At 34.7% G+C, this 18346-nt stretch overlaps 1 protein-coding gene across 10 annotated transcripts in view; it reads left to right on the forward strand.

Moving 5' to 3' along the window:
- The window catches only part of IMMP2L (inner mitochondrial membrane peptidase subunit 2), a 449807-nt gene extending 431830 nt beyond the window's left edge, over positions 1-17977 (forward strand). For 9 of the 10 annotated variants that reach the window (XM_040692888.2, XM_040692972.2, NM_001277357.2 and 6 more), the window contains one exon: positions 17510-17977. In XM_040692888.2, coding sequence (XP_040548822.1) covers positions 17510-17629 — 120 coding nt within the window. In that variant the 3' untranslated portion in view covers positions 17630-17977. The remainder of the gene's footprint in view (positions 1-17509) is intronic. The other variant, XR_005856524.2, reaches the window with a different exon arrangement.
- Positions 17978-18346: the final 369 nt, after the last annotated feature.

An 18346-nucleotide genomic window follows, 5' to 3' on the forward strand; every position in this document is an offset into this window, starting at 1 on the left:
TTATCCATTGATATTGCATCATTTCTATATGATGAAATATTACTATCTACATAATCTGGCATATACAATTTGCAGGACACATACAACTGACTGAAACTGTATGAAGCCCAAGCTTCCCATAGCACAACATCTTCTGATATTTTTTCAGCAATTATTTCTGCATCTCACGATTGCATCTCTGGTAGTGAATCCTCAGTATATTTTTTATTCTTCACTGGCTGCAGATTGCTCAGGCTTCACACAAAAAGATCCAATCTTAAAGTACTTTTAGATGAAGTTCTTTTCACTGTGAGTAGTATAGAGTGACTGACTCATTTCAGATGTGGTCCCATAGAGAAAACACGACATATCTACTTCCCTGAAAGTGCAGTATAAAAAAGAAACCCTGGGAGCTGAGGTTAAATCAACAAGTTGTTGTTTGTTTTTTTTTAATAATAATAATAATAATAAAATTGGAGTGATTTGATAGTAGCCAAGAAGTCTTTATTTTTAATGCATTCTGTCTTACTTCTAAAAGGAGTATTTTTAACCCAGCTTTGCATCAGTGATTTCTTTTTTCCATGCCAGTGAATTGCTCTGGTTAGAACAGAGGCAGTATACAACAATGCCTTCATGATAGCTGAGATGAAGTGATTTCTACTCCTGAGCTTAGAAGCTTCCTGAGCAAAGCATTTTGAAGCTACAAAACTAGATACAACAAATGTGCTATTTAGACAGGTTCTGCTACTTTTTATCTAACTACCCCAAGGGATTTCAGCTTTACTATTCTCATACCCTCACTCCCAGATCTGTCAGGTAATAGAATAGTATTTAACAAATTGCATTTCAGAACTGATTCTACTCAAGGTCACCAAGATTTCTAACACTATAACCTATCCAGGCACAATAATCTGCTTACAGATATTACTATTCTCCTTTAACACTGCAGTGTAAAAAGAAAGACTTCTGACATAGTTTTCTGAGGGGGAAAAAAACACAAAACAACAATTAAAAAAAAAAAAAACACCTTTCCAAAAAACACTCCAATTATTCATGAATCTGGGAAAAAGCTGTATCAACCACTGCATACTGATCCTGAGCTAGTGAAATCCAAAAGGAGGTTTGATGTTGTCCTCTCTAAATATAGTATCAAGTTATTTAGGACTTTAATTTAATGTGAAATTATGTTTTCCATTTATTTTGAGCATGTCTTTTGAACAGATGGATTTTGATGGAGAACATTACATAATTTTAAAAGCAATAAAGAAGCCCAGATTCTTTTAATCTAATTGTAAGCCTTGAACAGAGGCACTCAAATTAATAGGACAGTTGCCTAGCCTCTGTCTACAGTCAATGGAGGGAAATGGGAAAGACTTGTACTGCTTACTGAAAGTCTGCATTACTCTATTGAGGTACTCTCTTCCCACTACTTATCTGTAGAGCTTAGCATATTTTTCAGTTAGGCTATTGAATTAGGTGGGAGAATACAAGCTTGCTGATTTTGTCACAGGATTTCAAGAGCATACAGAGAGAGGGTCTAGTAAAATAATTCAGTTGGTCTACACTTTATCTGAATTCTGATCACTAAATATTTTCTTCAGCTGAGTTTTCTAACTGTAATTTCCTAAGTTTAACATGTATTTTAAACTTCTCTAAATAATCTTCATTTTTTTACCAGAGATCACTGCTCTATCGCATTGCTGTTTTAGACATCAGAGAACTTTAATGCAAAGTATTTAAATGACAAGTTATATCAATCTATTTCTTATGTCTTCTTGACACAGTGTTAGTTTGAGGCTGTCAAAAACCCTGGAGTATTTGTTTTATTAGACCTCCAGTATGCAAATTTTTGGGTCAGAAAGACGTGCATGTAGATGTGCCTTTACTCTGCAGAAAGCAAGGTCATGGCAAGTATTCCAGATAGACAGAAATTGCTTGAAGTTCTCTGATTATTTCTAAGAAACCTTTTCTATGTAAAACCAAGTATGTTTGAAATAGGAAAAAAAATACAGAAGCATAAGCCAAGGATAGTAGTAATAAAATTTGTCTTAGAAGCTCTGTCTTCATCCACGCAAGGAGCTCATAATAGGGCGTGCATATATGATTTCTTTTGTGCGTATTTTTCCATGTGCTTCAGTAGACATTAGATCATACCAATAGGGTTAAAACCAGTGTCCACTGAAAGAAATTAAATTATATATGAAATTATATCCCTTAAATCCAATAAGCTCTGTGTCAGATCTATTGTAAATTTTACAGTAGTCTGCAGTATATTCTAATAGCTGTCTGAGTCTAATGCCTGTGAGGCAATTGGCTTCTCACTACCCATATCTTGTCTTATGAAAATGGACAGGAGATTCAGAAATTTCAGAGGGAGTGAGTGTTCCTCCTTGTTTGCATAGGGCTTTGTTCTGGTTGACAAACAAGTTCTCCAAATAAGTCCCTCAGGTTAGGTTATCAACGCTTGTTAGTGCTGGAAGGAATCTTAAGCAGCATTTACATTTCTGTAGTAGAACTCAAAATATTTTAGGGGAATTTTTATTTATTTATATTTTTTTGGCTTGGAAAACCAATTATTCCTCTAAATTTTTTTGTCCTATTTGTTTCCCCTGTGACTAGCAGTACTTTCTCCTAGCACTTCAGTAGGTAGCTTAATAGACAGTGTCTGTATACCAGTGATATTCATAAATCCTATGTATTTGCTGCAAGCTTTTATGTTTTCCAGAAAAGTCATGACAAGCTGTGATATTATTACATATTATGCTTATTAGAAATAATAGCCCTTATCAAAAGCAAAACGCAGCACAATACTAGACTGTCATCTACTTTTGTCAGAGCAATAATGTTAAGCTTTGCTGCTCACATCGCTCTATACATTAGCAGTTGAAACCAGTAAGATTCAAGAGGAGAAGTTTGACACATTCATTTTTCACAATCTTCTATAAATCCGTTTTTTGTTTTGTTTGTTTGTTTGCTTGCTTTTTTAATCTCCCACTTTACTAAGAAAATGAAATAAATCTTAGGATCACTGGTTTACAGGAAGAGTCCTCTCGGATTTACTGCAACTAGCTTTCAGATGCACTACTAATCAGTTTGAAGAAGAGTTCCAGACTGCAGTCAACATTAAAATTACATCTCAAACTAAGGCATTAAGAAATTCACAGCTGAGGATGACTTTTTAGTGCAACATGTATCATTACTTAGAAAGTATAGAACAATACATTATTGGCTCTGGGCAGCTTTGTTTCCTCTAGGAAATACCGATGGCAAAAATACCCTTAAGCGTTATAATTACAATCAAAAAGTTATTAATAAAACTGCCACATCTTCATTTTTATATTTATATCACTGACCTTGATTTTTTAACAAAAATATTCTTGCTTTTATTTTGACATTTATTATCAATTTGTTTTATTGTCCTCTAACTGAATTTCTATAGGTAAGGAAAAAAAATTATTTACAAAAAGTATTTCTGATATTTTTGTTAGTGAGCAAATTTTTCAACAGTCTTCAGTTCTAGTGGCTTAATTGTCTAAAATAGAGGACACTTTACATTTCTGAATATCTTTTTTTATACTTTCTTTTTAATTTTTTCCTTCCTTCCTTCCTTCCTTCCTTCCTTCCTTCCTTCCTTCCTTCCTTCCTTCCTTCCTTCCTTCCTTCCTTCCTTCCTTCCTTCCTTCCTTCCTTCCTTCCTTCCTTCCTTCCTTCTTTGTTTTTTAATATATACAGATCTTATTTTATACTACACTTTGAAGGCTGAGGAGTTTGCAGAACTGTTATTGCAGTCCTCATCATACTCTTGAAATAGCAAAGCAAAACAAAAAGTCACACCCAAGCTTTCCCTATGGGTGAGATGTCATGAGGAACTTATTGACTCTTGACTGATGCAATTTGACACACTCCAAATTCAAAAAGGATTTTACACAGAAATGCCACAACTCATCATGTTAGCGTCTCTGTCAAATACAAAGAAATTAAGGCTTAGTGAGCATCTTTGTTGCCTTTTCTGTTTCAGTTTAGGGATTTATGGCTGTTATGTTGTAACAGTTGTGCTGTCTCATATTGGAGAAGCTGAGGGACACAAATTAAGTAATTCACAGTTTTCTAGTGTACAGGTGAATGATGTCAATGTGCTACGATGCAGGAAGAGAAAGTAAGTAAAAAGTATACTTGTGATGGCAGAAATGTAAACTTTTTTTTTTTTTCCCAAGACAATAATAAAAATACAAATATTTAGTAATCAACTGGACCCATGTATCATGCATAAAATAATCTGACAGGCTGTCATGTGAACACTGTTTCTGATATGGCTTTAGGATCCAATCAGAACTTGTTTATAAGCTATCATTTTAAATTACTTACTAATAGTTATAATGAGTGTATTTCAGAATTTTGATGTTTTAAAACCCTTTCAAAAAACCTTATTAAATAGAGATTGATTTTGGCATGGTACTCAGTAAAAAGTCTCAAATGATAATAATCAAATAGACTCAACTTTGTTTGTGTAACAGCAGTAAATTCAGAAGATGTGCTTTGGTATAACAGAGATTCTTAGTAGCATCACATCCACAGTAGTAAACTAAAGGAGTATCCTGTGTGTGTTTTGTACTATTACGAATGAGAATATGTAATCTACTGAAAAGTGGTAAGTCATAATTGAATTTATTTTGATTGTCATTGGTTAGGAGTAATGCTGGTTTTTAAGAGATAGTCTCCATTTCTGCACACGGTTATTTATTTCTATGTAAACTGCAACAGATGCATAAAGCTCAATAGCACTATTTCATAGAACAAATTCTCAGCTACAAAGCTGTTTTTCAACATAGTCATAGAAGAGCAGCCTGCATGCTGCTCTTCTAAAAATCTGCATGGCATTCCAGAATGTAGCTTGTCTTTCATGTTGCTGTTGCCACAGCTGAAATGAGCGATCTCACTGTGCTCACATCCACTTTTTGGTCTCCATAAATGTTCAGCAAGCATTAATGAATGACAGTGAGTGCCATTTTTTTTCCTCATGGGGGAATTCAGTGACACACCTTTGTTTCATATGCACTTCAGTGTCAGATGCCATTTTGTCAGACTTTCCCTCTGCTACCATCTGTCACATGGCAGCAAAATGGAATATTGGTGTGAAGGTTCAACTTCTACTGCCATTCCACCAACATCTGCCTCTGACATTGTGGGCCAACATAATAAAATAGAAGGCATTAGTTTCAGATCAGGCTTTGTATTAGCATTGACTTAGAATGTTTGTCAGTTGTCAATAATGTTCACTAAATCTATATCTGTACTGAAGTCTGGAGAGGAAGTCTGATTTCAGGATGTGAGTTGTTCAAGCAACTCGGCATCTATTTAAAATTTTTATCCTAGCTATGTCTTTTTTTTTTTCTTTTTCTTTTTTTTTTTTTTTTCTAAATCTCTTGAGATTCTGTCCTTGCATTTATTTGCGTTGGATAGAAAACACATTCTTCTAGCTGTGTATGTTATTATCAATAGATACTAACTTCCATCTTCTTACTTGCTGCATCATGTATCACTATCATGATTTTGATTCATTATGTGTATTTGATTCACAGTTAAAGTCACATCCTCATGTCCACAAACATACAATGTGACAGCTTCCAGTCTGAGATTGATTCACTCTTCAAATAGGTAAATGGTGCATACTACCAGATGGTGAGACATCTGAGGACAAGACAGCTTTAGCTTTTCTCCTGTCAGTGTGTGACTCTAGAAGACATGGGGTGACATGGGGACTTAGATGGCTACAGCAAATTTACAGTAACGCATGGAAGCATGTCTTCTCAAGGTTTGGTGGTGGTTTATTCTTTTGTTTTGCTTTTTTCTTCAAGAAAAAAAAAATTTTGGACTCATTAAACAAAACAAAATGCTCAAAATTTCATTTTGAAAACAAGAATGCATAGCCCTTCCCATGCTCAGATTAAGCTGTGCAGTACTGAGAGAACAAAGATTCTTGAGATATGTTGCCAGACCTCCACTGCAAAGCAATTGTAAATGCCTTAATTCCATGGCCTTTACACATAGTTGATAGTAAACCAAGATAGAAGATGAATGATTCATAATGACCTCAGAATCATACTCCATTTGAAATATGGATCACTTTATTCTTCACTTACCTCGAGTGTTTAAATCCTGTAGCAGAAAAAATCAACTCATTAAACATACAGAACTATATTTTTCCAAAGCAGACTGATGATCAAATTATGCTGTCTGCACATGTCACTACTGCTGTCTCCTCAGCTAATGTCAGAGACAGTTTTGGATCTCCAGGCATTATAGCAATGGATATGCAGCCTGCTGCTGACCTAAAATGTGATTGCTGTCCCCCAAAACACTGAGGTACAGAATAAATGTTGTATTTGCAGTTTATTTTGAAAAATACTGTGTAACAAAGGTAAGTGCTTGAAAACGATTTTAATTTTGTTGATTTTCCTTCTGGAAGTGGAAGGGCTCTGCTCTGGCTGAATTAATTTTGATGGTGTTAAGTTTTAAAATTTAGATCTTTCAGTTTCTAAGTGTGCCAGTCACTTTCTCATACTGATGACCTCTCTAACCTGCGTGCTTATACTTAGCTAAAATAACCTATTAGTTGCATATACTCTGAAAAAAATCATGCAATTTAAAGAGTTAATAAATCTGGATCATCAGCTCTCTGGAAATTACATTCATTTTATTATTTTATTTTACTTAATTTTAATAATGTGCTCAAGTGTTTTACTTGAATATTTAAAGTTCAGCACATGCTTTGCTGAACTATGGCTTGATTACGACTGTGAGAGAATATTTTATTAAATATTCAGGAAACTGAATTCATTAGTCTTCCATTACTTTCTCTCTCATGCTGTATAGCTTAAGAAAAATTCTAAATATCTCCATGAGATAAGTATAGCTTTTGGTGGTGCAGTAGTGGATTAAGTCTGGCTATTGTCTTTATCTAACCAGGAAGGTTAGATAAAGTCCATGCCTCAGTTGTTTGGTTTGTAGAATCCTGTTGTGTTACTGAAGTGTGTATTAAAGAAAGCCGGAGAGCAAGGGGAAAATAGGAAAAAAAAAAGATAGTGTATATGTTCCAGGAATAATTCCAAAGATCTTGAAGAGAGTGACTGTGACTGTCTACTAACTGCTTTTCACATGTTTTAGTGAACCTCAGACATTTATGTGCTTTTGCAAAGTGTAGTACAGGCTTTCGGGAATCCTGGGTCACTCTACAAGAGGAGATACAGTGACTAGTAGAGGTTTCCTAGGACATCCCAATTGCAGAATGTACCTCTCTTTAGGCCACTGAACTGGATCTCTAATGTTATGGCCAGGAAGCTCATACATGGTCTCCTTCTCTCCCTCCTAATTTTTTGTGATATCCCCACAGTGATGGAGATCTGCATCACCCTGATTGCTGGTCTCCTGCTTCTCCACTGGGAGTGGGCAGCCAGATCTCGTGGGTGGCAACCCTGTCCATGGCAGGGAGGGTGGAACTAGATGGTCCCATCCAACCCGAGCCATTCTGTGATTCTGTGATTCCTCTGCATCAGCCAGCTCTGCCTGGCCACCTGGTACATGTCAGGCCTGGTGATATGATCCATCATAGTGAATTCTCTAAAATTTCCTTCTCCATAAGCACACATGAAGCCTGTTACTTCACTTAGGAATTTTTCTGTAGAGAATTAAACAATCATCTAATGTGAGATTCGGCTTTGTAGATTTAGGCTTGCAAAGGAGAACTGCAACAGCATCTAAATTACGATATAAATGTCAATATACTTTTGATTTATTTTTGTGAACCTTTTTTTCTTAGCTGAACCTGTTATGCCATTATCTTAAGCTGATCAGGAGTGAACTAAAAAAAAAAATTAAAAAGTGAATATGAAGCAGATTATCTACATAGGATGTGGAAATTATATTCATAATTAATAGAGTCAATTATTTAATCACAATTTCTCTTACAAAGTGAAAGGATAGCTGTGTGATCGTGATTATACCAAGAAGCAATGTATTTTGACAAATATTACAGTATAATAAGACTTAGAATAGTTTTTTCCAAATAAAGTACAAGTTGGTTTTAGTACGTTTAATCTCTCCTCTGTAAGTTTAAAGAAAATGCAGAATAAATCAGATAAAGACAAGAGAGGAAGAATTTAAGCATTCTTAAATTCTTAGCTATTACTAAAGCTATAAGAAGGAGAAAAATCTTTGTGTATATTTAAGTATTTATGTGTGTGGTTTTTCTTCCAGTAAATTAGCTCAGGGGATTGCGTATATACAATTATCTTGATGAAACTTACCGTTTTAGATGAGCTTTAGCCATCCTCACACAGACCTCTATTAAAAAGTCTTTTATAATTTTAATAACATATCACGCAGCTATTTAATGACATTTTGATATCCTAGCTGCTCATTGTATATTTACTCCCCATTGCTTTTCATAACTCATATTGCCAACAGCATGTTTTCTGTAAGTCAAACTGTTTCTGTATGCCATTTTGGAAGGAAATGTAAGCAAGCCTCACAGTAGAATCTTTCTTGAAATATCTAAATGAAATAGTCTATTGAACATTGATCTTTGAAGATAAGAGAAAATCGACAGTATTGCAACAGCCTTATTAGAATTGGGAAAATGTATGACAAATAATGGAGAACCTTTGCATAAGCTGGCAGATCTACTTGCTGAATATGGAAGCTATTGTTACTCAAAACTTTGGAACATTTATCCCAACTTTATAAAAGTCTTGCCTTGCCCAGTAATTGTAGCAGTATTGTAACATGTTGTACCTTTTATTAAAATTACAGCTGTTTTCTCATGTATTCCCATATACCAGCTTTTCTTGCTCCTGCTGGACTTCTTTACTTTGTCTTCTTTCCTTACCTCAGCATTTGGTAATTACTTTAACATGATCTCCCCAGGTGGGCAAGTCTCTACCAAGTAAAATTTAAGAGAATGAGGGTTACCAACAGTGATCCCTTATGGAGTCACCCATGTCCTACCGTGCTGCCAGGGCAGTGTTAGGATGGGATCTCCTTCACGACATCCCTTAGTGTCAGCACCTCTTGAGTTCATAAATAATTTGCCCTGATTTCTGACCTGTGAGAGTGGGTGCTTTCCTGAGCAACTTTGGTGGAATTTGGTCCGTCATCTCAGCATTTTTGTGCAGCTTTGCAATGCCAGCCACTCATAATTAGCTTTGTGAGAGACAGGTTTTGCTGGACACTTCCATAAGTGCATGCTGGTCACAGAGTGGGAGTACCCCCATCTTGCAGCAGAGCTTAAAAGTATCACAGTTAGTCTCATGGCCAGAGCAATGCCATAGAGTGCACACAGCACTGTACAGGTGGGGTGATGAAGCAGACATCATGTTCTCACCTGCATGAGCATCAGCCCAGAGGGATGAATGGTGTCTGCAGAGGAGCAGCGTAGTGAGACAGCAAATGCAATTATGAGTTCAGGGAGTTGTGCTGTGATTCCTGCCCTTGTACTCCTGTACTGCTGTGTTTGCATTAATGACATACAACAGATTAGAAATGGAAAACAACTTAATTTGTAATGTACAGCATTTCTGCATAGTGTCCTAAGAATTCAGTCAAGAAATATGGTGTACATAATCAATATCAATGTAGTAAGCTGAAAAATGTCACTTGTACTCACGTTCTTCTGACACTGTTGGCCCTAACACAATGTGGTACTGAATAGGAATTCACATTTGAAAGCTTTTATGTATTTATGAGTAATTAATATTTGGGATATAGCTAATGCTTTCTATCTGAAGCTAATAAATATAATAATTGTTTATTGCAACTCAATTAATTAATTCTTTTCAGTATTGAATTGCAAATCCGTTACTGTTTTTTACTGTGGGACTCTGCCATGAATGCTATTAGTACATGTTGGTCTTCTGCTCAGTTACGTTGCTTAGTGGCAATCCTATATAGCCTATGAATTTTGTGCTTCATCCAATGAAATATTAGAAAGCTTTTAGCTGTTAAATGATATTTGTATATGTACAGCATGCAAAGCATGTCATACTGTGAACTAAACAAATTCTTTCACTGTTTTTGTAACTAGAATTTTAAAATAAATAATAGGTTGATTTGTAAGCCATTTGTAGGTCTATTTAGCATAAAGGTTCTGTTCATAAGGAAGAAAGAATAATTTCAAAGAATGCTATTCTTTCTGAAGATAAAAGACTAGTAGCACACTATGTTAACATATTTTTAAAGTACTTCTTTAGAAAACACAGAAGGAAACAAATGGGAAGGAACAAAGAAGTTAATTAGCCATAGTGTCCCTTTGAATAATACATCCTTGACAATTCCAAGAAAATACACTGAGATAAAACTGAGATAGAAGCTCAGACAGTATTTGTTCCAAACCTGCTACTATGTTTAATTTAGTCAATAACTTTGACAACTGATGTCTTCACAAACGGAATAAAAAATACATTACTTGATACTGATTCCTTTAAATCTACACTACTGTTATGAATGTTAATCATAGTTCAAGGTTAACCAGTCTCTATCTGCACAGTAACCATGGAAAGATTTAATATATGAAAAATATTCATTTCTCAGTGATCATTTCTTTCCTTTACCTCTCTCATATCTGAAGGCTTAAGGGAGACATGTAGGCAGGATACAACAAAAGGCAATGCAACCCAATGTTTTCAATATTTAGGATGTCACACTTTCAATCCATAAGACAAGCTTTTCTTACAATGCAGTGACCATGCTCACCTTTTTGGATCTGAATAGCTTAAATTTGAATTTCAGACAAATATTCTGTGCTGATATGCAAATGTTATTCATTCAGTCATTGCATTCAAAACATATTCCTGTCTTTAATATCTTATTTTGTGACCATGTCTGTGCTTATACATGTAGTACATATGCATCACTTCCGGGTGACACTTCTGAGTGTCACAATTTTTACTGTTTAAAATGTTCTCAAAATTAAATTATCGTCACATTGGGATTTATATATTTCCAGGCACTTTTATAATATATTATCTAGCTAAATGAACACTTCTGAATTTGATAACCTTGATAGGGACCTTTACAGATTATACGGTAGCTCTGTGAAAGAAGATGCATATGGAATGCTTTATCTATAGCTGGAGCTGCTGCTTCAGCTATCAAACTAATGGAACCATAATGGAACACTTACTAGCAAAATTAATGGGCTGCATTCTTTTCTTTGTCACTAGATCTGTATGGCTCCATTAGGTCTGATTTGTTCAGGGATGAGAGGAAAGAATGATGAAGATGCTAGCATTTTGCTGTGTAGCTGAAAGGAATCTATCACCTCATGTTTTTAAATTCATGAGCTACTTAGCATCTTGTTTTGCTAACCTTCAGCAAGCTGATGTAAATTAAAGAAAATCTGTTTTGGTATGGCTTTATTTACAAAATAATTTATTTATTCTCATCTTTCTGTGATTCTTTCATAAAAGAAGGAGGTCAAGGATATTTGTTTCTTCTGCCATTGTTCATTATCACAGGTACTTCTACTAGAGGAAGTGGTTTCTCTGGGATTTTACTATAATCCACTGGAATTTATTTTTATTGAGCCTTATTTCCTGCTACTGCACTTGATAGTAGTTGTTTCAAAGTTCAACCATGTACAGAAAATGAAGTGTAATAGCAATCATGTTTACTTTCTATTAAAGTATGGATTTTCTGAAAAGACTAATTTACTGGGAGAATTCTCTGTGAGACCGTTTTACACCTACAATCTAATATAAAAACCTGTTGTAACAACCTTTCTTAAGGACAAGCAATCTAATTTGACACAGATAGCTATACCATGTTATATATTTTTTTTAGTATTATAGCTGAAATACTGCCTAGGTATTTCTGTCCTGAGGTTTTCTTTGAGACTTTTTGAACTCAGGAACTTTTTTCTCTTCTTCTCATTAACTGTGTCTCTTTGGGGACAATTTTCAACCTCCACACAAATTTGGCATTCCCAGTCTTCCAGAATTTCTGTGTAGTTAGTTAAGCCACAGCTAGTTGGCTAATAGGATATAGGTAACAGGGATAAGAATTAATAGATATGGAGAAAATCATTAAATCTGTTGGCTTGCTCAAATGGTGTCTATAAATCATCTATCTGTAAATCACCCTGATTATCTCCCTATTAAGGAGTCTTTTACCTACTGTGTATAAGCACCTTTCAGAACCTCTAGTGGGGAGTAGTAAATATTCCAAATGCAGTCTGAATAGAACTCTGCTGCTAAAAAAATCCCCCCAGCTCCATCCCCAGTGATTTTGCATTATGAAGCAGACAACTTGACAAGAAAATTTAAAGTACAGCTGATGTTCCATAGTGCTGAGCACATGAAAGGCTGTGTATGAAGTTTCTTTGCTGACGTGTATATGAACAAGAACAATGTAGTGAGAATGTAGTATTTCAGAGAATAGAAAGTATAATTTGGAACTCTAACTGTGATCAGTAAATTTTTCTTCTTGATGTGAATGAACTTCAGTTTTTGTGTTTGCATATTTATCGTTGTCCATGGTTTTTGGAAGGCCTGTGGAATACTGCTAGAACAACCTATGAGAGTAAAGGAAAAGTGACTCTTCAAAACCAGAGGCTAATGTATGCCTCAAAAATTGTGATTTTTTAGCAGTTAATAAAATCTCTCCAGTATACAGATTATAATCTGTGGTGGTTATAATTCAATTCTGTTTCTATCCATTGTTGCTCTCTTCAGTGGAATTTAAAGGAAGCACAATTTAAACATTTAGTTATTAATGGGAGCAGGAGACAAAATACATATTAGTATTGAAATGTTTCTACTCTTAAGCAGCATGAAATAATATCATTTTAAGACAGCACCTTCAAATAGTATTTCCTTCTTCAGAAGAAGTATATTTGTATTCAAGCATTTATTGAAGTACACTTTCAGTAAGGATTATTCTGTTGATCCAGTGTTAAAGATTGCTGCTGCGCTTTATAACCTTGCTGTTATCTTTGCATATTTATCTGTGTCAGATAAAGCTATTCCAAAATTTCTTACATTATTTTATACTTTTTTGAGCACTTGTCCTCCCCAGAAAGATGTGAAAAGAGTGTTTTAGCCAGTTTTATGGGTATCCTAAATTCTTCACCAAGAGAACTATGATGTTGATGGTTTCTTATCTCTCATTCCCTTAATACAAATCCTGACATGTTTTTTGCCTTCTTTTTGCATTGATTGACAACTCCTTTTTATCTGTATTTATTGTATTTTCTAAGTTTTATTTATGTTAGTACATATTTTGTTCTTTTGAACTCTTTTTTGTTCATTTTGGTAGCCTTATATCCGTTTGTCCAGCTCCTCAGTCAGGCATTTAAGTGACCGTTGCCGAGTTGTTTTTAAGCCTGCAGTCTGCAGCATCATTCTGTACTCATTTCTTATCATACCATGCCTATAGTCCTGAAATCCGCATTATCATGGTAAGGTCATAAAAGTTTAATTCTACATAAAAGAGTAACTTTTTGGTATATAGAAAAACCTGTAATTATGCCGAAAGTTTATGCAGATACAAGGAAATATAATCAATATAAACAAAATTATAACAAATTAGGCAATAGCTACCTAATAATTAGGGAAAAAAATGCAGCTAAACAAGCTAAATCAAAACTGCAGGCAGGCAGGCAAAATTCAAACAAAGCCTAGGAAGTTGAAAATTCTTACCAAGCTGGTAGGAGATTGGTAGCATGTTACTTGAAATGGCAAGACAGGCTTACAGAGTTACAAAAACAGCAGAACAAACATTCTTGTATTGCTTTATATCTCTTTGTCTTACTATTACTTTTAATTAGCAAGTTGACTGCTTAGGAAGTCTAGATTAAAAATGGTTGTAAAGGCCTTTTCTTTTGTTTCTGCACTGCCCTTTCTCAGGCTACATTCTGTGCTGCATTGTTTCAATGTTGTTACAGAATTTGGAATCTTGGCTGTTTTAGCTGGATTCTAATCACCAGAGGTTCAATGAGAAGAAAAAAGCAAAGAGAAACTTGTGAAGAATCCTCCTGACCTAAAGTGATTTTGCAACTAAGTTCAGGAGTAGCTCAAATACCTATTTTTCCTTTCTTGCACTAGCCATATTGTCCTCTAACTTAGGTTTATGGGTGGGATATTTCTTTATTAGTTTCAAATCCAATGATGGTCAACAGTAGCTGAATTTAGTAGCTTAGGTAGATTTCACATATCCTGAGAAAGCTGCAAATACCCTTCCTCGTAAAGATTACACCCTTATCTGGACTTTTTCTTTTCTTGAAATGTGGACTGAGGACCTGGATTCCTATAAAGAATTTGGTGTGTGCACCTCTGCATGCTTCTTCTCCACAGAATTTTGACACTGTCAATGCTGCTTTTCCCATTGTGATTAGAGATTAGAAAAGGAATCAAGCTAAGAGGCAGTGAAGATTTCAAATAGCAGAGAAGAGACCACAGTCTGTAAATCAATGAGCATTTTAAAAAGACACATTTTTGATTCAGGAAAGGTAATATAAGCCTCTTTACCAACAGAGGTGCATTCATCCACCTGTTAGAACACAATGAGAAAGAAAGATGTAAATCCCACTGCTGATAGCACTATCAAGGCTAGGTTTATTTTTTCCTAATGTGGTGCCAGAATTAATCAGTTTCCACACAACTGACATAGTAACAACAAGCAGACTTCAAGGAAATTTAGCTTTAATCACAGTAACAGTGCCAAAGTGATATTCTTTCAAAACATGTTTTGCAGATATAACTTCTATATTAAAAAGAACAAAAAAGTTTATCAGTTGTTCAGTTACATATTTAAATATTAAAAATATAAAATTAATGCCAAAACTGCTCAAATTAGGGAGAATAATATGGATTCAGTTCAGAATAACATTTGCTGTTGCAACAGCAAGATTAATAATTAGACCTTAATATAGGATGAGATTCTACTATTTAGATTGCTGATACCTCTTGGTCCTCAGAGTTGTTGCATGGAAAGGGTTAATTTTTCTTACAGTTAAAACAGTATTTCAAGGGGGTAAACTTATTTTTCTAAGAGAGTAAATAATGTCTGTAAGGGAATTGGCAAATCTCTCCTCTAATAGATTATTTTAGTATTTCACTGTTGTGACAGAAAGTGTAGCCCTTCTGTTCACCCTCTGTCCACTTCTAACCTTGATGAGGGTAAATCCATTAACAGGGGCAAGTTATTCTCTGCAAACGATTGTGTTCTTTCTCAGTGAAATTCATGGCTGCTGCAGTAACTACAGAATAATAATAGGCAATGGACAAAAGTTATTAAGGTTCTTTGCAGAAGTCAGACAGCAAGGTGCTTTAAAAGTGAGCTTTTAAGTTATTTTAAAAGAAGCCCCATAGCATCAGTGTCATTTGTTATTTAGTAAAGACTTCCATAACCCTACAATATCCATTTTTCCTTTTTAGCACTAGTCATGTTGTCCTCTAAATCAGGTTTATGGGAAGGATATTTCTTTATTAGTTTCAAGTCAGATGATGGTCAGTAGAAATATTCCTCTGGGCAAAATTATTCCCTGTCTGAGCTTCAAACAAGTTTTGATTCATTTATTATATTCTCAGTCTGTGTGCAGACCTCCTACTGACATCAGTAACAAGCAGTGCACTGAGGAAAACACAGAGCTTTGAAAATGAGATGTTATTTGTGTTAGAGAAGAGTATTTTAACATTTATCTCTGTACTAATGCTGTCACATTTTATATGCAGTAGTGATGTTTGCAGTAGTTTTGTATTTTGGCACCAGCCTGTAATGTGTGTGCTATCATGCTGTATATTCAGAGAACTAATCCCCACAGTAATTTTACATTTGCAGACCACTTTATGGAATAATTAAGATAAAGGATATTGTGAATTCTATCAGTATCAAACAACCTACACATAAGTAGACTCAAGGCTCAAAAAAAAAAAAAAAAAAAAAAAAAAGTAGCCAAATCCTATCACAAAGGAGTTGTCACTTTTCAGCCTGGATATATATTGTCCTTTGCTTAAGTGCAGGAAAAAGAGGCAATGGATCAGGTAAATAAATGATCCTTGCAAGGGATCAAGCAAGCAAAATATAATGCCAAATTGCAGTTTCAGGGATCTACTTTAGGTTCTTTTAGATATTGTGGGTTATTAGGTAGCCAAATTATATTCAAGTAATTCAGCACTTGCTTCATCAAACTACAGAATATGGAATTAGATATAGACCACTTCAGCTTCACTGATTTAATTATGTAGTGGAGAGAGAATTGTGAATATACATTAATCCTATGAAATGAAATCAAGAAAATTAGGTGAAGATATTCCTAGGGGGCTCCTTGGTGTCTATTTGCATAAAATTCTGAATTACCTGCTTATTGAAATCACTTTATTTTTTGTGATGAGAAATAGAATGGTATTGAAGTAGTGAGTTTACATACAAATTTAAGCAGGAAATGCACAGGTTCAAACCAGAAGTTCATTTAAATTCTTAAGTAAAATCTGAAGGGGCAGTGCAAAAAAATGGGGCCAGGCTCTTTACAGTGGTGCCCAGTGATAGGATGAGAGCCAGGAGGCACAAACTGAAACACAGACAATGCCATGTGAGCATGAGGAAAAAATTCTTTACTGTGACAGTGATGGAGTACTGGCACAGGTTGCTCAGATAGGTTGTGGAGTCTCCTTCCTGAAGATATTCAAAAGCTTCCTGGACACAATTCTGGCTAATGTGCCTTAGGGAAGCATGCTTGAGTGTTGAGTTTGGACTAGATGATCTCCAGAGGTCCCTTCTAGTCTCAACCATACTATGATTCTGTGATTTGTAAAGCAAAACTATTGAAATAACACATTAATAGGTAATAAGATGTAAAATATTTACAAAACATATGAATGAAGTGTACGTAGTCCTAGAAGTTAAAAACCTTTGATTTTTAAATGTATTTCCAAGTATTCTGCCAGAAGTACATTTTCATCCTAGGGAAATATTTATAGTTCAGAGTAGTTTCCATTTTTGGTTGGAGACAAAATCGAATTTGGAAAGGCAGTGATAAAGTACAGAATGCTTGAGAAAAGCCAACATCATGGTGTGCTTAGTGTAGCTCAGACCTGAGACACAGGTTCTGTTTAAATTATTCAGAATAGATAGTTTAACCTTTTTCTGCCATGCCCAGCATAAGTAATCACCACTAGCATTCAGAGGATTATAAAATACCTCATCTGTTCTTACCAGTTGCTACTTGTTGAACCCGAAAAAACTCTCATAGTCCATGTTTGTTGTAAACCATGCTATTCAGTTTTTCTGGGTTCCACAAAAGGTTTTATCAAAGCAAAAAAAAAAAAAAAAAAAAAAAAAGGAAAAGAAAGAAAGAAAATGTTGTTACTGAAGAAGTATGTTTTTCTTTCATTACACGTGAGAGATATTCTTTGTGCATGCAAAGTTCTCTGCTTTGTATTCTCTGATTATTCTAACAAGTCAACATGTGCTTTATACGTACCAGACTTCATTTAATTTTCAGTTTTTATTGATAATATGCATTACATTTTGGGTACAGGTTTCTCTTGGACTTCTACATGCTCGTGCTACTCATATCCTCTGGCCCCCGAAACGCTGGCAGAAGTTACAACCAATGCTGCCTCCAGAGCGCAAACCTCTCCAGAGAGAGCAAGAGTGACCTAAACATTTAGATGGAAAAACAAGGAATGAAGTTTAGCCAGCCAGAGATGCCGTGGTTTTATCATCAACTGTAAAAGCTTTGCCAAGGTTGCTTTAATAACCAAGTACCATATCAGCAAATAAATGCAATATCTTCATGTTAAAATGTCACCTTAATTGTGAAGTGTTTGTTTCTTTGCTTTTTAATCTCAAACAGTTGTGCACTGTGCATATTTGGATTGAAATATTTACACATTTGTTGTAGATTTGAATATTCAATCTACAATATTTGTGTTATTATGTCTGTACCTGTGCTTCTCTGAATAAGTAATTATTAAAAACTTCAATAAAATATTGTAATCTTTTACATTCAGCTTGTTTCTTTAGTAGCTGAACAGATTGTTCATTATTATTGTTGATTGCATATGAAAGAAACCAACACATTTATACATAATATGTTTGGGCTTCTCCTATTATTTCTAATACTGAATAATGAGTATTTCTGTAGCTGAAAAGTTAATTGTATATGTTATAATATTTTTTCAAAAAGCAAAAAAGATTTTTTTTCTTTTAATGAATCTTGTGTTTATTACTAAACAGAGTTCATTTTGCTTATTTTTAATGTCTCTTTTGGGACTGCTTATATAAACATTCCTTGTATATCTTGCTGAAGTAGATACTTATACAAAATATATACTAATCATATTGCAGTACATGAATGTAATACTTCATTCAT

The sequence above is a fragment of the Gallus gallus genome, chromosome 1 (genome assembly GCF_016699485.2).
Source record: "Gallus gallus isolate bGalGal1 chromosome 1, bGalGal1.mat.broiler.GRCg7b, whole genome shotgun sequence".
Classification (NCBI taxonomy): Eukaryota; Metazoa; Chordata; class Aves; order Galliformes; family Phasianidae; genus Gallus; species Gallus gallus.